Source organism: Phyllobates terribilis, unplaced genomic scaffold, assembly GCF_046119375.1.
Source record: "Phyllobates terribilis strain yellow unplaced genomic scaffold, ASM4611937v1 Scaffold_4__5_contigs__length_816908805, whole genome shotgun sequence".
Lineage (NCBI taxonomy): Eukaryota > Metazoa > Chordata > Amphibia > Anura > Dendrobatidae > Phyllobates > Phyllobates terribilis.
Genome location: NW_027362764.1, coordinates 468,588,218 through 468,603,323, shown reverse-complemented (window position 1 = coordinate 468,603,323; position 15,106 = coordinate 468,588,218). Strand labels below are relative to the sequence as shown.

The following is a 15,106-nucleotide window of genomic DNA, read 5'->3' as shown; positions in this document are numbered from 1 at the left end:
GGCTTTGTAGCAGTGTGCAGCACTGATCCTATTAGGCCATCTATACTAAAGCTTCACCAGATTTAAAATTAAAAATAATTTTTAGCTGCATCTAGCCCGGAAAATAATTTTGGGGCTCCGAGATGCGCAAGACACATAAGTGCCTTCTTGCTGCACTACCTGCAGCATGACCCTCATATTGTCAGAATTCGAAGTAATCATGACTACTGGGTTGCCACACTCTTAGATCCCCCAAACTTTTCGATCAACCTTTTCATTTTAATAAAGACCAAAAAAATGGTCATTTTTGAAATTATAAGCATTAGCAGGTTGTTAGAAACTGAAATCAAACAGTTTTCAACTCAAAACTTTATTCTAGGTGATGTTACATTTTCACATAGGACCCCTTGTTCGAAAGGAGCTTCTGAACTCTCTCGTCCATTGAATTTGTCAGGTTTTGGATGGTTTCTGCTTCAATTGTTTTGCATGAGGACAGAATACCCTCCCAGAGCTGTTGCTTAGATGTGAACTGCCTCCCGCCATCATAGACACTCCTTTTAATGATGCTCCAAAGGTTCTGAATGGGGTAGAGGTCAGGGGAGCATGGGGGTCACACCATAAGTTTGTCCCCTTTTATGCCCATATCAGCCAGAGATGCAGATGTTTTATGTGCAGCATGAGATGGTGCATTATCATGCAGAAAAATGATCTTGCTGTGAAATACACGGTTCTTCTTCTTGAACCATGGCAGGAAGTGCTGTTTGAGAAAATCCACATACATTATGGAGTTCATCTTTAGCGCCTTCAGGGATCCTAAAGGGGCCGACAATCTCTCTCCCCATGATTCCAGCCCAAAACATTACTCCACCTCCTCCTTGTTGGCGCTGTAGCCGTGTTTGCGTGGGGTGTCCATCAACCAGCCATCCTCCACTCCATCCATCTGGACCATCGAGCGCTGCATGGCACTCATCCGTGAACAAAACTGTTTTGAAATCAGTCTTCATGTAATGTTTGGCCCACTGGAGCCGTTTCTGCTTGTGTGAAGTGGATAGAGGAGGTCGACAGGATGGCATATGCACAGCTGCAAACCTCTGAAGGACCCTGCATCTTGTTGTTCGGGGGACGTTGGAGGCACAAGCAGCTTCAAAAACTTGTCTGCTGCTATGACAAGGCTTTTTGGCCACTGCTCTTTCAACCTGACGTAATTGCCTGTAGGAAAGAGTCCTCAATTTGCCCTTATCAGCACGCACACGTGTGTACTGTGAATCAGCTACATACTTCTTGATTGCCAAGACACTTCATCCTGATCATCGCACAATGTTGATTGTAGTCATGCCTTGACCTAAACACTCCACAATTTGTTGCTTCTCAGCAGCCGACACATCCTTTTTCTTTCCCATTTTGGCAGAAAATGTAGGCTGCTTAATAATGTGAGAGAGCCTTCTTAAGTAGTCTTGCCTTTCATTGGACACACCTGCCAAACTAATTAGCACAGGTGTCTGCAATTGCTTACAGTGATATAAAGAGCCCTGACACACATCACCATCAATGAGTTTAACTGACAAACAAACAAATTCTTCCCTTATCACTCCTAAACACTTTTTGCATAATAATTTGGAACGCAGTGTACATGTGCTTTTCCACAAAACACCAGCGGTTCACGCAGTGAATCTTACAGTTCTAACTTGCCAACCGTGGTCTGTATGGAGTTGTTCAATAAAGGGCCCAAAATTAAGATAACATAGATGGGAGAGGTCTCTATGAATAGGAATTCCTAAGTATTTGATACCCTGTGAGGGACAGGCAAAGGGAAAGTTGGACTGGATGGAATCCTATATGGATTTGGGGAGGGAGACATCGAGGGCCTCAGACTTCGCTGCATTGATTTTAAAATTTGACCATGTAACAAAGTGATCTATTTCAGCCATAACAGCAGGGATGGATATATGTGATTGAGTGATATATACTAGGACATCATCAGCAAATAGAGAGCACTTGTACTCGGTGCCTCCCACCTCAATCCACCTAATATTGGGGTTATGGCGAATTGATGAGAGCAGGTGCTCCGTCACTAGGATGTATAAGAGAGGGGACAGAGAACATCCCTGCCTTGTCCCATTGGTGATTGTGAAAGGTGATGAAAATGTTCTGACGCGCCCCCTGGGCCTTGGGACACCCGGAGCCGGACCCTTTTTGGTGGATGCTGGTGGTTGTAGTCTCCGTGGCGGCAACCCGGTTCCGTGGCTCAGGGCGGTCAAACCAGTGGCGGAACTATTTATGTGGTTTTGATGTTTAAATGTCCGACTACGCCACCCGTGGATTGCGGTCAGAGTGAACCGCCGCTCCAGGGCAGACCGCTGAGGCTGGTGTTGTGGGTGCAGCAGAGCGTAGCATAACTCCCCACGGGAGGAGTATAGCCTCAGGGCAGTGTATGCGGAGGATGGGGGTGATGGTGCAGGGCAGCAGCAGTAACGACACGGAGTCAGTGATGCAGTCCAGGGCCTTTACTCACAGTTCTTATTATCCAGACCACGTCTGCAGGTAACGGCTGCCCACGTCGTACTGTGCTCACCAGGTGAAGGGCTCAGACAACTCCCAGATAACTTTGGAGCACTTCACAGGACCCACTTTGTGTGTCCTTTGTCTGGCCTTTCTTACCAACACTTCTGTCCGGCTGCCTCGGGCCTCCTCTTGGTAAACTTGGCGCCAGTTTCCCTGACCCTATGTGGTGCCTTCCTAGCGAGTGTAGCGAGGGGCTGCGCCACATAAAATGTCAGAGCCTCCGGTTTCTAGCTGAGGGTCGTTTCCTGCCTCCACTAGTTCGGGGACCGGTCTCCCCCTTTGGCCTGACCCCTCCACGCAGGTGGATTCGGGCGTGCGGTGGCGACTCGCCCGTCCGCACCCCTGGGATCCCTTCATTCCTCGTTCCTGGAGCCTTCTCCGCTCCTCTTCCTTCCTTCTCCCTCTTCCAGGCCTGGGCCTCTGTTACTAGGCCCGCCTCCGGAGCAGAGCTCATGCAGAGCCCCTGCTCACTGCCACTTCTGCTCAGACTTCTCTGCACTGAACTAAGATGGTGCCCACCTTTTATACTCCCTTCTCAATGCACCCAGGAACTGCTTCCTCCCTGCTCCTGCACTACAGGGTTCCCCTTCCTCAGTGTTCCCTCCCCCCACTCCAGCCAGGGACAGGGACTGTCGTGCCCATCTCAGGGGCATATTGGTCGCCCTGCCCCACGGCAATGTGGTGTAATGCATGCAGGTGTCGGGTCCTGATCCACACTCCATCCTTACCTGAGAGTGAGATATCACACCTCTGGGTGAGGTGCAATACGTCTGTAGCAACCGAGCCCTCAGGGTGCTACAGTTCCATTTATCTTCAGCCTAGGTGACGTATTGCGATACAGGGCCGTGATTTTGGCTATAAAAGGGTCCCCTAGACCCCTACCCCAAGCTTTTTAAGAGAATCATATATGGCGTGCCAGGAGACTCTATGGAATGCTTTCTCAGCATCCAACGAGAGTATCTAATTACAAATTTTTAACTGCATCTAGCCCAGGAAATACTTTGTGCCTAGTAGCAGTGTCTGCTAGTCAGCGGATTATCCCGGCTGTTAAGCAAGCTACACCACCTGTAGTTTAGACACTTAATTTTTTCAAAGGAAATGATTCGGGACCATGGGATACTTAGTGAAGAGCATCAGGAGGCACCCCAAGGCATAGGGGCTGGGACTGGCAGTAGGATGCCTTGCGGTGGACCGCCGAGGTCGATCCTTATAAAAGCTTTTTAACTGCAGCAGCTTTAGTGGACGCTACTGGAGCTGGAATTACGCGGCTGCTGGCATGAGACTTGCCCTCCAATAGATCCTTGTAAATGGATTTAAAGTGTATTCATTCAAATTAAAGAGACAATTTAAATTAAAAAGCTTAGAGCTGCCTCCACCACAGGGGGGTTCGCTCGACCCACCAGCGGACAGGCACCAGTGTTGGGAGAGGGGGGCTGGCCGTCAGGGTTCACCGCGGCTCTGGCACAAACCCGGCGACACGGAGGTGGCACGGGCAGGAGCGGACTGGCCGTGTCGGCTTCTCACTTTTTGGATTTTAGAAGGGCATGACATGCCTATATCTGTGTCTCCCCCTCCTTTTACTCCTCCACCTCTTTTATTTTCGCATGACTATATGTACTTGTCACTTTTCCATGTGTTAGTTATGTCTTCTGAGCAGTTTGTCAGCTTTTGGACACCTTTGAAGGTGTTTTCTATGTGTTTCTATGTGTTTTTGTTTGCCTGCCATTGGTTTTAACGGTGTTCGAAGGTGTTCGACGAACAGTTCGGCGAACACACGGGTGTTCGACGAACTGAACCGAACTCGAACACTACGGGGGTGGCTCAACACTTGTATGAAGCAGTCACTTGTGTCTCTTATATGACATATAAAGCAGTCTTAGTGTATCATATGTGATGTATATACAGCACAGTCTCAGTGAATCGTGTGTGATGTATATTCATCAGCATCAGTTTCTCCTGTGTGATGTGTATACAGCAGTCTCAGTGTATCTTATTTGATGTATATACAGCAGACTCAGTGTATCCTATGTGATTTATATACAGCAGTTGCGGTGTCTCCTATGTGATGTATATAAAAGTCTTGGTGTTTGTTATATGAACTATGTTGAACAGTTTCATTATCTCCTATGTGATGTATGAACAACAGTCTCATTGTCTCCTATGTGATGTTCTCAGCAGACTCTCATTGTCTCCTACGGGATGAATATACAGCAGTGTGGGTGTCTCCTATAAGTTATGTATCTACAGCAGTCTCTGTGTCTCCCATGTGATGTATGTTAAGCAGTCTCAGTATCTCCTATGTGATGTGTACGGCAGTCTCAATATCCCTAAGTGATGTATACAGCAGTCTTGGTGTCTCCTATATGATGTATATTCAGCAGTCTTGGTGTCTCCCATGTGATGTATATTAAGCAGTCTCAGCATCACCTATGTGATGTGTACAGCAACCTCAATATTCCTTAAGTGATGTTTACAGCAGTCTGTGTCTCCTATGTGATGTGTAGACAGCAATCTTGGCATACCTCCCAACTTTTACAGGAAAGAATGAGGGATAAATCATGCTGCGCTCAAAGCACACCCCAACACTTTTATTACATCCCCCTAACCACACACCCCTAACCACGCCCATTTACCATTTCTCTACCCTGGCAGGAGGAAATGTTAGATGGGGTATGGTGGCAGTGAGTGACATTCAGCAGCTCTCCTAGGACATTCACTCATATTTGTACCTTTTTCTTTTTTACGTAAGTTTCACAATATGAGCTCTTGCTTTTTTGTGGAATGAGCTGTAGTTTTTTTTTCAGTGCCATTTTGCACGTCTGTAACACAGTGTTCATATGCAGCGTGAATGCTATATTTTTTGCACATGTCTGTAGAAAACTATGCAATAACTGTCCTCTTCACTTATTGCTTTTGTGCTGCAATTTTATATGTCTTTTCACTCTTATTTGGTGCATTCTTGGTGCAGATTTGAAGCAGAATTTTAATGATTTTTTTATAGTATACAAAGACTTTGATTCTGCCCCTAAGGCTAAGTGCCCACGATGCGGAAATGCTGCAGATTTTTTCTGCATCTCCCTGGCAGGAAAAACGCATGTGGATTTTACATGCCAGGTAGAAGCGTTTGTCAAGCGTTTTTGCATGCATTTCTGCATGCGGGTTATCAAGCGCTTTTTCAAGCGATTTTAGCATCACTTGGAAAGTGCTTGACAACTTGGTCACACTATATAAATCCATGTAACCGGCATGGATTTATATAGTGTGACCAAGTTAATAGTTAAAAAAAAGAATAAAAATGGTAAAAAAATAAAAAAAAAACATTTTACTCACCTTCTGATGGCCCGCGGTCTTCTCTCCGGTGTGTCTGGTCACTTATACGGCTCGCGGTGGTGTAAAAGGACCTTCCTTGATGTCATTTAGTCATGTGACAGGTCACGCAACTGCCGACGTCAGGATGCACCATAGAGGAGACCGGGGGACATTGGAAGGTGAGTATAATGTATATTTTTTATTTTAAATTCTTTTTTTTAACAGGTACTATGGTACCCGGGTCTGGAGGAGAGTCTCCTCTTCTCCAGACCCAAGTACCATCCGCACATTGAATCGCTTAATATCCGCATGTGCACATGTAGTCATATTAAGCGATTCAATGCAAGTCAATGGCGGCAATTACACTGCGTGTTCCGCAAAATTAATGGACATGCTGTGGATTTTTCCGCAATGATAATCCGCAGCGGAAATTTCCGCAGCATGTGCACAGCACATGCGGATTATCATTGGGGACCATGGGGCACGTATTACCAAAAAAAAAACGCGTAGTGGGCACGCAGCCTAAAATTCAACTGTTTTTTTGTTACATGTGTTTTTTTTCAGGTTCCTGAAGCCATAAAGAAAACAGAGTCTATAGACACACCATGGGCAGAAGTTTTCATAAAATCACATCCACTTTGCTTGGACAGATAAACGCAAAAAAACATGCAGCATTTATGCTAAGTGTGGCTACGGTCCAATTGTCTAAGCCAAGTGGATGCGATTTCTTGAAAACACCTGGCCACATCTAAAGATGCAGTTGAGATGTGCAGTTTTGGTGCATTTTTTCTTTATATGCTTTTATGTGCAGCCTGAAAAAATTGCAACTAAAAATGTAGTTGCATCTTTAAGTTCAGAATTAAAGATTTTGTGTGCTATAAAAAAACACTACTTCAAATCTGGTACAAAAAAAAATCTGGCTTATTTTAGTGCTAGAACACAGGTACAAGATGTTTCTGTTTTAACACAAAAAAAAAATAACAGGCAAAAATGCAATAATGAATTGAATCCTATGAGTTAATTAGGCAACCAGGATGTTGGCTACAGTGAAAATACATGAGACATATCAGTGTGCATACCCGTTTTGCAAAGTCACCCATCACCCATGTTTGATGGGTGATGGTAATTTTTGCCACTGTGGATGGAGTTTGAGGTTTGCCAGATATTTTTATCTGATTCATGATTTGCAACTTTTCGAAAAGTTGCAAAATTTGGTGCAGATTTACTTCAGTCCAACTATAAAGTGATTTTATGTCCGCCACATTTGTGTCACATTTTAGTAGAACATACGACTTTTTGAGCTAAAAGTTGCAGAAAAGGTTAAAGAAAAAATGATAAGCATTTTTGACTTTGCATAAGATTCATGAATAGTGTGCGGCATTTTGATGAATTTGGCGCAAAAAAGTGACTTAAAAGAAAAGTGACATAAAAAAACAATCAAGCCCATAATGTTACATTTCAATAATAAACCAGTAAATACTGTAAATTCTGCACCAGGACACAAGAACGACAGTGAATCATTAGTGAAAAAGCAATATATTTAAGAGCAAGATCCATTTTTACTGCAGTTACCATAAGCAAATGAATAATAATATAGCAGTTGCAAATGATAAAACAGAATTCCAATACCATGATATGAAATTGCACAAGTCTAGTCTAGTTTTAAAAAGAAGGCACCAGCAGATTAATACGTTATTGTGTATCTTTTAGCACGGAATTAGTTTTGTTTGATATATATTTCTCTATAAACACTATATGAGGAAGCATCCATGTAATTCCATTACCTCCTTTGAAGCATGGGTTCACCTTTATATACATTTTTACTGTTTGCGACAAATGGATTAGTCGGATTACCTAAAGCAAGGTTAGAGAGCTAGTCATGAGCGCCATTGTGGTTATATATACTTTTTTTTTTTATTCTCAGTGTTTTGACATTTGGATTTTGGAGCTGATTTTTAAAAAAATCTACAAGAACTGCTTCAAATATTCTAAGGCTATGTTCACACAGCATGGTTTTTTCAGCGTTTTTTGATGCAGTTTTTTATGCAAATTTTAAGCTGCCTTTTGCAGTACCAGCAAAGGCTATGAGAAACCAGAATTCTCTGTTCACACATCATGGGTTTTTTTGTTCAGGATTTTGTGCCTTGCCTGTTTTTTTGGAAAATAGAGCATGTCACTTCTTTCAGCGTTTTTTCAGCCTTATTTCAGTTTTTTACCCAGAGGAAGTAATGGTTGGTGAAAAAAAAACGCTGAAAAACGCATCAAAATTTGTTTCAGCGTTTTCTCAGCGCAAAAAACATGATGTGTGAACATAGCCTAAGAATAAGCTTTGAGCTGCTTTCAAAGGGCAAACATGTCTCTAGTGTATGGGTTGTTTTTTTCTACATGTAAAAAGAAGCAATGTCAATATTTGAGGTATTTCTGCCTGAAAAAATGCTTCAATTTTGATCACTTAATTGAAACAGAAAAAAATGCCCCTTACATAAAATAAAACTTTGGTTTGTTTTGTAGCGGTTCTTTCAAGTAACTTTTCAGAATAAGCTAATCCTTTTTTGTGACCATTATATAACTTATCCTGCATTTTCACAAAGTTTTCTCTCTGCATAATCTAGTTAGTGGGTGGAGACTAGCTGCCATGATCTCTACCATACACATCACATAGAGTCCTTTATTCCCTTTTTAGCACTGACAGAGAAAAAGCATCAGCACACAGGAAATTATACTGCTGTACTGAGCTGTGTAATTGTGAATCCAGCTCTTTTGTTACCACAACTCATCCTCCACTATCTATAGAGTATAATGTGCCAGTGTCCATCTTGATTTGTGCTATTTTCCTCAAAGTGGATGATAAATTTAGGACATTTGGGATGGGTGGGGAGAGAGGGGAACAAGTGGCTTCTAAGTGGAGAAAGAAGCAGATTTATCTGATAAGATATATTACAAAGTTTCTAATAATTAGCTGTACTATTGATTTATGCAAAGTTTTTTAAAAGGACAGTTCTCACTTAATTGCTTTTTTTACGTGAATTTTTCAATAGAAAAAAACTATGTAAAAAAACTTTATGTGAACATATTTTGAAGTAATTAGTAGAGATGGGAGAAATTGATTTGCAAGTTGGAGCACGGGGTAAGTAAGGCTCATTTTGTTATTTTTACAAACGGCATATGAACAAAAAACGTAATGATGGAAAACCTTGGTAAACAATGTTTTTTTCTATAAATGAAATAAAGATTTCTAGAAAGCATATACAAAATAGCGATACATGCAAGCAACTAATAAACTGCTGTAGTTCGTTATTGATACTTATATCTGTATAGCCAATTATACTATTTTGCTAGAAATATGTTATTACATGTATGAATATAATTCTATATTGGATTTGTAAGCTACATATTCAATTTTGTCATCCTTTTGAAACATTCTATGGGGAGGAATATTTTCCCATAAAAAGTATGGTTTTTGTCTGATTATGCATTATGATGAATATGAACGGGTGGTCTGCAATAAATTTCTCTACGATCGGGCGCATTCTGGCCGTTATAACGGCAGCAGTAGCTGCTGCGGCCTCTGTGCCTTCTTCTTTAATTTCCACAAATGCTTTGTGAAATATCTCTTTTACATATAGGTTGCCTTTATCTGATATCCCGGTGAGATCAGCTTTATCTGCCTTGAAAAGGTCACCTAGTCCCATCTCGGTGAGGTAAGATTTCATGTCATAGTTCTCCGCTAGAAGAATACGTGGGAGATTAATTTCCACTTCACTTTTATCCATCATAGCAGGATTACTCCAGTCTTTCAGCTTCTCGTAGCTCAGTTCCTTTTCCAGCTAATTATGGAAAAAAATTGTAAATTATTAAGCTTCTTTGTGGGTTCATATAATGATAATGCTTAAGCAATAAACTATAACTGAAATGGATCGAATGATAGACTATTTATAAAAAGTACAGATAAGCCCAATAAAACATAAAATGTTGAGGATTTTTATTTCCTGTGTTGTTTTCCAGGTGGATCATTGCATCCACAGCCGTGGGCCTGAGTGTGGGGAGCCGGTAAGTAAATTTATTGCTCAGGACCACACTTTATAAGTCAGACTGGACAGTCATGGAGAGTGAAGCACTATATAATACCACACTTTCCATGGCTTCCTCCAATGATAACAACTGTTGGTCGGAGGTTTCTGGTAGTGGGCCAGTGGGAATCAGCCATCTTCTCCCTTACTTCTCCATGCTCATATGTTCCTCACCCAATTGCCTCCCAGACTTTTCAAGAGTATCTTGAATCCTCTGGAATTCTGTGCCGCAACACATCGGATTATCCACCACATTTGAAACCTTCAGACGGAATTTGAAAACCCACCTTTTCAAGAAAGCTTATAGACTGTAATGACCCTCTGCCACCTAACCACCACCAAAGCTGCCGCAATCCCCGAACCCAGGGATGGGCAAACTGCGGCTTGTGCGCCACATCAGGCCCTGTGACTGTTTCAGTCTGGCCCACAGATCGCTACAGCTCAAGGGCTGAAACAATGGCCCACGGCATGCACCGTGTTCTCCCATGCCCATCGTCCATCCATCCGTCCTCTGCCGCCTTCACCACTATCTGCATCCTTGGGATGCAGACAGCGGTGAATACATTTGTGGAAGAAAGGGCCGCCAGCCACTTCTTCCACCAGTCAGCGTGTGAGACATCTGACACAATGACATCATTTCATCGCGTCAGCTGTGCACTGCGGAGAGTCAGTGCATTGGACATAGGAGCATTGTGACGGGGGAACGGGAGAGAGGTGGATATGTGTTTTTATTATTTTTTATTCATGTACATGGGATGTTTGCGTGTATATTGAGATGCTATGTGAGGCTCATACTGTATATAGGAGGCTATGTGGGGGCTCATACTGCACATAGGGGGCTATGTGGAGCATATACTATATATTGGAGCCTATATGGAGGCTTATGCTGTATTTAGGAGGCTATGTGGGCCCTCACACTTTATTTGGGAGACTATGTGGAGCCTCACGGTGTATTTGAAAGGCTATGTTGGGGCTCACGCTATATATAGGAGACTGTGTGAGGGCTGAGGCTGTGTGGGGCTCACGCTGTATATGGGAGGCTGTGTGGGGGCTCACGCTGTATATGGGAGGCTGTGTGGGGGCTCACGCTGTATATAGGGGGATGTCAACATACCTAATTCTGTTCAATATTAAGTGAGCCAATCAATATAAAATAATTATAAATAATATGTTAATATTATTATTGAGCAGAATTAATTTCAGCCGACTGGTTTGGCCCTCCACAACTGTCAAGGTTTCTCATGTGGCACCTTGGGAAAATGAATTGCCCACCCCTGCCCTAGCCCATCTCCTTCCCCATTATCCTGTAAACTGTAAGCTCGCAAGGTCAGAGCCCTTTCCTTTCTGTACTAGTCTGTCATTGTTAGTTTGTTCACTGTAATTTATATCTGCATTTTGTATGTAATCCCTTCTCATGCACAGAACCATGGAAATCAATGGTGCCCTAATAAAAAATAAATAATAATAATTCTCATTTAGAATAGTTGTCAAGATCAGATTATTTTGTTTTAACATCTTCCCAACAGAGGGTGTACTATAATGTTCTATGGTGGGTGCCTGTGTATGGAGTGAGCTCAGGAGCTGAGGACCCACCAAACCCAGCATCTGCCTGTAACAGCAGCGATTGGAGCTAAGCTATCTCCTTACAATCCGCTGTCAATCTCTAACAGCAGTATTTAGGACATGCTGTTTTACCCATAAACCCTCTTCCAGCGACGTTGCAGGAAGCCACTGGGTTGTCATGACAGCCTGATGGCTTGTTGAAGGCCTCCATTGGTGCCATTCTGGTACACCTGTGAAGCCCAGCTACTGTCTGTTTTTATAGGTGACTGTGCTTTTATCTATGTGTTGCAATACCATAGTATTGCAGTTTATAGAAGAAGTGATCAGCTGATCCCAGGTTCAAGCGCCTCAAGTTAACTAAAAAGTAAGGCAAAAAGGTTTTGAAAATTTCAATCAACCTCCTTTTCTCCTTTGAAAATACTAAAAACTATTTGGTATGGCAAAATGGTTTATCAAAACATAGAATTAATGAACCCATATGGTAAAAGCGCTAAAGAGCAAAAAAAATGTAAACAGCAAAATTGTAGTTTACCATTAGTCACAAGTCCACCCAAAAATAAAAGAAAGTGATCATAACATATGTACTCTAAATGGTACCAATGAAAACATCAAGCACACCACTCCACAAATTTGCACACCCTCGCAGAAATCTTAAACACCTTGACCTACACTCACTCTCTGAATCCCTTCTCCCTCTTACAGACATTAGTTCCTTACATGATGCAGATGTTGGTGCCACTTTATGCAACACCACAACAGCTGCAGCTCTCAATTTGGTCGCCCCCCTCACACATACCAAAGTTCGCACAATCAACAGACAACCCTGGCACACCAGCCTAACGAAAGAACTGCGACGGGCCTACAGGGTTGCTGAGCATAGATGGAAAAGATCCCACTCCAATGAGCACTTCATCTCATTCAAACAGTCCCTCACTACCTTCAAGTCCACACTCACTGCAGCAAAATCAGACATACTTCTTATCTCTCATATCCTCCCTGTCTCACAACCCCAAACAGCTATTCAACACCTTCAATTCTCTCCTCCGTCCCCCAGTGCCTCCTCCCTCTCCTCTTATTTCAGCCGAAGACTTTGCCTCATTCTTCAAGCAGAAGATAGACACCATCAGACAAAGCTTTTGCCTAAATTCCCCACAGCCCCTCCCCACACCTACTCAATCCTCCTCCTCCATAACCACCTTCTCCACCATTACGGAAGATCAACTTTCCTCTTTACTCTCCAAATCACACCTCACCACCTGTGAACTTGACCCAATTCCGTCCCACCTCATCACAAACCTTACCACTATCTTCATCCCAACCCTAGCCCACCTTTTCAACCTGTCACTAACAACTCAAGTCTTCCCCTCATGCTTTAAACATGCTTCAATCACACCGATCCTCAAAAAGCCCTCCCTTGACCCATCCTCTTTGACTATCTATCGCCCCATATCACTTCTCCCCTATGCCACAAAACTACTGAAACAACATGTCCATTCTGAACTGTCCTTCCACCTCTCCTCCTGCTCCCTCTTCGACCACCTACAATCTGGTTTGCGACTGCACCATTCTACTGAAACTGCACTGACTAAACTCACCAATGGCCTACTAACCGCCAAATCACAGCGATACTACTCTGTCCTCCTCCTCCTGGACCTGTCATCTGCCTTCGACACAGTGGACCATTCCCTCTTACTCCAGAATCTCCCTTCTCTCGGCATCATAGACTTGGCCCGATCCTGGATCTCCTCACACCTTACAGACCGGACATTCAGTGTCTCCCACTCACACACCACCTGCTCATCTCACCCCCTATCTGTCGGTGTCCCCCAAGGTTCAGTTCTAGGACCCCTACTATTCTCCATCTACACCTTAGGCCTGGGACAGCTCATAGAGTCTCATGGCTTTCAGTATCCCCTCTATGCAGACGACACACGGATCTACCTCTCTGGACCCGATATCTCCTCCCTGCTAACCAAAATCCCACAATGTCTGTCCATTATTTCATCCTTCATCTCTGGTAGATTTCTAAAACTTAACATGGACAAAACAGAATTCATCATCTTTCCGCCATCACATTCAACCCCCCCAACTGACCTATCTATCAACGTCAATGGCTGTCCACTCTCCCCAGTCCCTCAAGCTCGCTGCCTTGGGGTAACTCTGAACTCTCCTTCAAACCACATATCCATGCCCTTTCCACTTCCTGCTGACTCCAACTTAAAAATATCTCCCGGATCTGCACATTCCTCAACCATGAATCTGCAAAAACACTAGTGCACACCCTCATCATCTCCCGCCTCGACTACTGCAACCTCCTGCTCTGTGGCCTCCCTTCCAACACTCTCGCACCCCTCCAATCTATCCTAAACTCTGCTGCCTGACTAATCCACCGGTCCCCATGCTATTCCCCCGCCTCTCCTCTCCGTCAATCTCTTCACTGGCTCCCCATTGCTCAGAGACTCCAGTTCAAAACCCTAACCATGGCATACAAAGCCATTCACAACCTGTCTCCTCCATATATCTCTGACCTAGTCTCCCGGTACATACCTGCACGCAACCTCCGATCCTCACAAAATCTCCTTCTCTACTCCTCTCCTCCCACAATCGCAAACAATATTTCTCCCGTGCATCCCCCCTACTCTGGAACTCTCTACCCCAACATATCAGACTCTCGCCGACCGTAGAAACCTTCAAAAGGAACCTGAAGACCCACCTCTTCCGACAAGCCTACAACCTGCATTAGCTATCGCTCCACCATACCGCTCCACGACCAGCCCTACCCTCACCTACTGTATCCTCACCCATCCCTTGTAGACTGTGAGCCCTTGCGGGAACGGTCCTCGCTCCTCCTGTACCAGTCGCCGTCACGTTTTGTTCAAGATTATTGTAATTGTTTTCGCTTTGTATACCCTTTTTCACAAGCGCCATGGAATAAATAGTGCTATAATAATAAAATGACAAGAAAACTACAATGTTATGGGTCTCAGAAAATGGCGACATAAACCATTTTTTTTTCTCTTTTTTTTTTTTTTACAAATTTCTGATTTTTCCATTCATGACTTAATTAAAAAAAAATTACAAGTTTGTTATTGCCATAATTGTACTGACCTGGAAAATCATGTGACTGGGTAATTTCTACCGCACAATAAATGACAATAAATTGCATAACAACAAATAGTCTCAAGAAGGATGAAAAGTGGCACTCTCCTTCCTGTAAAAATGACTTTATTCAAACATCATAAAACATGGATGCAGGTGGCTGCAGGCAACATTAAGGATGACAGCCATTTTTAGTCAGCTGATGCTTCAACGGGTCCAGGTACGGGTCAGTTGACGCAAAATGGCCGTTGTCCTTCATGTTGCCTGCACCTCCCTGCATTCATGTTTTATGATGTTTGAATACAATCGTTTTTACAGGACGGAGAGTGCCACTTTTCATCCTTCGTGAGACTATATGGACATTGCTTCTTTCGGTGAAGCATCCGGAGTTTCCGACAGTTGCGAGGTGTGTTAAAATGGTCCTGCATAAGAGGAGTTTTTGAATAGTGCCGGTTTATCCCTTTGTGTTTGACATAATAACAAAATCCATTTTTTTTCCGTTTTCCACTGTATGTTAATATGAG

At 43.3% G+C, this 15,106-nt stretch overlaps 1 protein-coding gene across 1 annotated transcript in view; it reads right to left on the bottom strand.

The window, feature by feature from the left end:
• Nucleotides 1-7,370: 7,370 nt before the first annotated feature.
• LOC141265510 (serpin B6-like) overlaps nucleotides 7,371-15,106 on the bottom strand; it is a 106,133-nt gene continuing 98,397 nt past the window's right edge. Inside the window, exon 9 of the mRNA XM_073678677.1 lies at nucleotides 7,371-9,677. Coding sequence (XP_073534778.1) covers nucleotides 9,273-9,677 — 405 coding nt within the window. The 3' untranslated portion in view covers nucleotides 7,371-9,272. The remainder of the gene's footprint in view (nucleotides 9,678-15,106) is intronic.